A 6,001-nucleotide genomic window follows, 5' to 3' on the forward strand; every position below is an offset into this window, starting at 1 on the left:
CGGGAGAGCCTCCTGGTCAGTAAGGGGGTCCCCACGCCGCCATCGACAGAGTCCCTGTGCTGTGCCAAGCGGTGCCCGGGGCGCCTGGTATCCCCGTCTGGGCAGCGCACCCACTCCAAGCCGCATCCAGGCAGGGCTGCACGCGGGCGAGGGGGAAACAAAGCCTGTGCCCACGCTGGGCCAGGCAGTGCTCGCCTCTGCCCACCGATGCTGCTGAAGCTGCTGGGCCGGGCACTGCGTGGGCAGGACCAGCCAGGCACGGTGGGTCACTGAGCCCCACTGCTTACCTTCAAGATGGCCTGGGGCAGCTGGGGGGGTCTCCTGACTCTAGGCCTGATCCACTGCCTCCCCCCACACAGTATGGCATCGTGCTGGACGCCGGGTCCTCCCACACCGCCATGTTCGTCTACAAGTGGCCTGCAGACAAGGAGAACGACACCGGGGTGGTCAGCGAGCACAGCATGTGCGATGTGGAGGGTAAGGGCTGTCCCAGTCCCCAGGGGCCCAGGGGCTGGTGGCAGGGTCTGTCAAGTCCCCTGCGGGCAAGGCACCATGGCGGTGCGAATGCCCCTGCCATGCCCAGCTGCCTCCCTGTGTGCTCACCAGTGCAGTGAGGTGTTATACGGGGTCCAGCTCTGTTCCCAAAACTTCCCTATCTCCCCCAAGGCTAGCAGCCCTGCATCTTTCCTGCCCTGCACTGAACTGCTGGGAAACAATTCAGCTCCCTGCCTAGCCTAGCGAGGGATTATTTTCCACTCTTCATTTAAGCAACCTTTCCCAGGCTGTCAGACGGTGGGGGATGTGGTGTGGGCAGGGGGATATGGCGTGGGCAGGGGGATGTGGCTGGGCTCTGCGTGGCTCCGTGCCCACAGAAAGCAGCAGCACTTGCTGTTCAGCCTGGGAGGGGCAAAGCTGCCCACTGAGCATCATCCCACCACCTCCAGGGAGCAATGCTGTTTCCTCTCCGCAGGTCCTGGCATCTCCAGCTACAGCTCCAACCCTCCGGCTGCTGGGACAAGCTTGGTGCACTGCCTGAATCAGGCTCTGAGACACGTGCCCAAGGAGAAGCACATGAGCACCCCACTCTACCTGGGTGCCACGGCCGGCATGCGCCTGCTCGAGTGAGTGCTTGCTCTGGCCGTGCCAGCTGTCTGGCCTCAAACTCTGCCTGGGGGGTGCTGCCATGCCACCCTCTCATCTCACCATCCATGGCAGGGGTGGAGGTGGTGAAGGACAGGTGTGATGTCACCCCATTGCCAGGCAAAACTCCTAACCCTCCCAGCTGCCCAGCTCCATGTCCCTTGCAGGTCCTCCTGCAAGGTCATCCTAGTCTTTCAGAGCAGGAGATGCTCTGCAGAGCACAGCCAACACATCCCTGGCTGAAAAGGGGCCAGTGTGGGGGTCAACACCAGGATAACCCACTCAGTCTCTTTGGCTAGCCAGGAGGAAAGTCCGGCTGCACCCACTGCCAGCCTGATGGGATGCAGTTGGAATAATTACCCCTGAAAACCACACAGAGGAGGGGGTTGTGTCCCTCTCGTCTAGGCAGGGGGTATGGCTCAGGAGGAGGGTGCACACCTCCATCTCTGCCGCATGCCTCCTTCTCTGGCAGAGACAATGGGAACTAGCTGGGGTTTTTGGGGGAACATCTCTATAGCTCTCCTCTCCTGGGGAGGACCCACCTGCCTCCCGCCCTGTGTGCCATGGCAGGGCTGGGCACCAAGGGCTGTGTGGGCAGAGGGGCTCTGCTCGCGGCACCCTGGCACAGCCCTGTCACTCTGCCCTCTTGCCTGGCCTGCAGCATCGCGGACCTGCAGGCTTCGGACGCTGTCCTCAGCGCTGTGGCAGCCACGCTGAAGTCGTACCCCTTCGATTTCCGGGGGGCAAAGATCCTGTCAGGGGAAGAGGAAGGGGTCTTCGGCTGGGTTACCGCAAACTACCTCCTGGAGAACTTCATCAAGGTGGGCAGGGGAGCGCAGTGCCCAGCGGGGACGGCTGCGGTGGCCAGGCTGTCCTGCAACTCATCACATCCTTGTGCTGCTCTTGTCTTGCTCAGCGCGGGTGGCTTGGGGAATGGGTCCAGCCTCAGAAGAAGACCCTGGGGGCCATGGACTTCGGGGGTGCTTCCACACAGATCACCTTTGAAACCAGGAATCCCATCGAAGACCCCAGAAATGAGGTGATGCTGAAGCTGTACGGCCAGGTGTACAGGGTGTACACCCACAGCTTCCTCTGCTACGGAAGGGATCAGGTCCTCAAGAGGCTGCTCTCAAAGCTCCTCCAGGTACCAGCATGTGCTCGACGGGGATGCTGGCTGTCATCACCGCATGGTTGCCCCCTCACCCTGGTGTTTAGAGAGCCTGCCATGGCTCTAGGACAGCCCCACTGGGCTGGCTGCACACCTTTCCCAGCCAACTCTTGGGCTTTGCCCCCAATCCTCTCCCATGGTACCAGGGCTTCTTCCCACTCTCTCCATAAGGGTTGCACCCCTCAGCCAGAGCCAAGACATCCCAAGTCATCTCAAGATACTTGTGTCAACTGCCAGCTCTGCATTCCACTGCCCAAGCTCCTCTGCATCTCCCTGGCAAGGACTGCAGGCAGTGGTGCTGAGGCTGCCACGCAGCACGGCAGGAACCAGGACAACAGCACAGCTCACATGTCCCATGTGTCACTTCTTTGGCAGGCTGAGAGCTACCAGGCAACTGTCCACCATCCCTGCTGGCCCACGGGCTACCACAAGAGCCTGTTGCTGAGCAGCATCTACGACAGCCCCTGCATGGAGAAGGAACAGCCCACCCTTGCCCTCAACACCACCGTCACTGTGGTCGGCACTGGGAACTGGAGCCTCTGTGCTCTGCACGTCAGCAGCCTCTTCGACTTCACCACCTGCTCCTTCTCCCACTGCTCCTTCGATGGCGTTTTCCAGCCGGAGGTTTCAGGAAACTTCATCGTAAGTCCTGGCATGATCCAGGGTAGTGGCCTGGCTTCTGGGTGGGCAGATGTCCCCAGCCCCCTGGCTTTGTGCATCAGCAAATCCAGCCCCCCAGCTCTGCAAAGGCGGTTGCATACGCCCATCACACCAGTCAGAGCGGCTGTTTGTGGTGAGAGGGTTTGCTCCCAGCCGGTCCCACAGCCGCCTCCTTTCTTCCCTCAGGCCTTCTCTGCCTTCTTCTACACGGTTGACTTCATCCAGACAGTGATGGGGAGACCTGTGCACTTGCCCAGTGACCTGAAGGATGCTGCCCAGGCCATCTGTGCCACCAGCTGGAGTGAGGTGGGCTCCTTGGGCTCGGTGGGGAGAAGAGGCCTGCTTCATGTGGGGCATCACCTGGGCTCTGAGAGCAGCCCTTGGAAGGGGGTAGTTGTCCTGGCACCCATGGAGTAGGAGGAGGGTGGGTGACAGCTCCCAACACGGGACCAGGAGAGGCTCAGGTGGGTGTGGGCAGTGCCTTGGCCAGCAAGATGTAACCACCCAGAGCTTCAGGCCACAGAAACAAAGCCTGGGTCCTGTTGGCTTGACCCCTTTTCTCTGTCCCTCCATGCATCCCACCCAGCTGCTCCAGAAAGCCCCTAAACTGGAGAAGAGACTGGCGGATTACTGCGCTGTCAGCATTTTCGTCTATTTGCTCACCACCAAAGGCTACAACTTCAACAACCATTCCTTCCCCAACATTGCCTTCCAGAAGAAGGTGGGTAACACCAGAACACTCATGCCACGGTAGCTGTTTGGAGTTAGGCTAAAAAGCCCTGCAGGAGAGATGATCCCACACCAAGAAAGCCAAGGAATGTGAGGGGAGATCTCGGGGAACGGGCAGGATGGGACTCCCAGTTTTTGGGTGGATCTTCTGGGAGATGGACAAAATTGAGCTGAGCTGACTGTAGGGTAGTCATGGAGTCGGGTCCTCCAGTCCTTCCTCGGCCCTCAAGTCGCCAGCCATCTCAAACACCCCTTTGCTCAGGGTTGTTGGGAAGTTATCTCAGGGCAGGATCCCACCGTTGCCAAGTGCCCTCACCTGCATGAGCCATGGAATGGGCAGTGAGATCAGGACTGGCCCAAGCAGACGAGATCCTGCTCCCATCAGCTGAGCCCAGCTCAGCATGGTCACTGCTTCGTCCCTGGGCTGGCAGGACCTGTGGGTGAGCGAGGGCTCAGGGTGCTGTAGGCTCCCCCACACCCCTCTCTTCCATTGGACTGACCCTCAGGTGGTCCCTGGAAGGTCTCTTGATGCCTGTGGAGCTGGGTTGATGTTGGGGGAGGTGTGTGGTGACCAGGCCATGCTGTTTCCACAGGCAGGAGAAACCTCCATTGGCTGGGCCCTGGGCTACATGCTGAACCTCACCAACATGATCCCGGCGGAGAAGCCCTCTTCCCACAAAAGCATGCTGTACAACTACTGGGTCGTCCTCATCCTGCTCTTTGTGGTCACCACCCTGACGTCTCTGGTAACTGCTGTCTGCCTGCTCCGGCGAAGCAAGTCCAGTGCAATCTAATGGTGGGGACAGGATGGGCCTTGGCTGCCTGACCCAGCATCATCCTTGCTGGCGTCTCCATGGCCTGACACTTGGGATGCGGCAAGTGCTCAGAGATGTCCTCCTCCAATCCTTGACACTGCCTGTCCCAGAAGGAAAGCTGTCCCTTTTTGCCCTCCCCTCGCTTTCAAGCAGCAGCAAGGGGCGGTGGGGGGAAGGGAATGGGGATGGGACACAAACACACACAAGAGGACCACTGGCCCTGCAGGAGAATGGCTTAAGAATTTCCCAGTGCTACTCAGGGATGGACCCCGGAACAGGCTCAGGATTTGGATATTCAGACCTGGGGCATCTTTCTGCCACCAGACCTAGACTGGGCCAGTAAATCCAGACAACACCGGGATTTATTCTCATGTACATGAGGAGGGTGGGGAGCATTACTTATACTAATCCTTAGAGCTGACCTCTTTAACCTGTCCCTGGGGCATCAGACCTGCCTTCTTGGGGAGCTCTGGGGGTCGCCCAGAGCCCATGCTGTTTTTCTGGCCAATGCACAAACCCCACTGATCTTCCTGATGGCCAGATTTGACCTGGACTTCCACTGGCCTCAGCACAGGGGCTTTAGGTAGGGGCTGAGCAACAACCAGATGAGGGGAGCAGGCAGCTTCCCAGGTCCCGCTTCAGCAAGCAGACACAGTGCTTTACCCATTCCTGTGGTCCAGACTCGCCTTCGCTACAGCCAGAGCCTCCTCCCTCCCCCCAGCAATGGCACAAAAAGTGCCCATGGCTCCCTGGTGCGGCCAGCACAGAGGTGATGGGCCCGCTGTGGGAGTGGGGCTTTGCACTGCTTGAAGGTGGGAGCCCTGCATCACCCCATGCCAGGCAGCTGGGAGGATGTGCCTCCATTTCCGATTGAGTAAGAACAGGGACACGCTGATGTGCAGAAGGTTTGGTTTTGGTCAGCCGGAGTTTTTATAATCAGAATAAACCTTTGTAACCACTGCTCTGGCTCTGTGGCTCTTGATCAGCAGCAGTAGGCTGATCAAACCTGGCTGTCCCGCATACATACGGGGTCTACACGGACACAGCTGCGGGTCAGCTGCAGGCAGAGACCCTCTGCCTGAGGGCCACAGTCCCTTGCAGCCTGCCCAGTGCTGAGACACCATCATGGCTTCACATGCTCTACCAGCCTGGAGAAGACCCCAAGGGGGACCAAGGTGGGCTTGAAACCTCCCTCCAGACTCGAACCCACCTGGAGGTAGAAAAGCTTTAACCAGCCATGGTTGCAAAGTTGCAGTTTCCCAAGCACTAGCGGTCCCATCACCTCGAGGGCATCAGCAGGCAGCCCTCAAGCTGACTGCCCTGTGCATTCCCTGCTGCGATCGTGACCACAGCCTCCACGCGAGGAAAACACATCAGGAGTCGCTGCTCCAGGGGACAGGGTCTGGTGGGAGGGCAGGAGAGCAGCAGGGTTGGCAGGTTGTTCATGCAGCTGCTGGCAGCTCAGAGCCACCACAGCCTGCATCGAGAG

General features: G+C 59.5%; 1 protein-coding gene across 1 annotated transcript; it reads left to right on the forward strand.

Annotated features, from left to right (window-relative positions):
* The first annotated feature begins 347 nt into the window (after positions 1-347).
* ENTPD2 (ectonucleoside triphosphate diphosphohydrolase 2) lies at positions 348-4,689 on the forward strand. The gene is made up of 8 exons (XM_010156691.1): positions 348-477; positions 971-1,121; positions 1,802-1,961; positions 2,057-2,284; positions 2,684-2,950; positions 3,155-3,274; positions 3,555-3,689; positions 4,291-4,689. Exons 1-8 carry the CDS (start codon positions 399-401, stop codon positions 4,489-4,491), a joined length of 1,341 nt encoding a protein of 446 aa, XP_010154993.1. The 5' UTR covers positions 348-398; the 3' UTR covers positions 4,492-4,689.
* Positions 4,690-6,001: the final 1,312 nt, after the last annotated feature.

Source organism: Eurypyga helias, unplaced genomic scaffold (genome assembly GCF_000690775.1).
Source record: "Eurypyga helias isolate BGI_N326 unplaced genomic scaffold, ASM69077v1 scaffold23518, whole genome shotgun sequence".
NCBI classification, from domain to species: Eukaryota; Metazoa; Chordata; class Aves; order Eurypygiformes; family Eurypygidae; genus Eurypyga; species Eurypyga helias.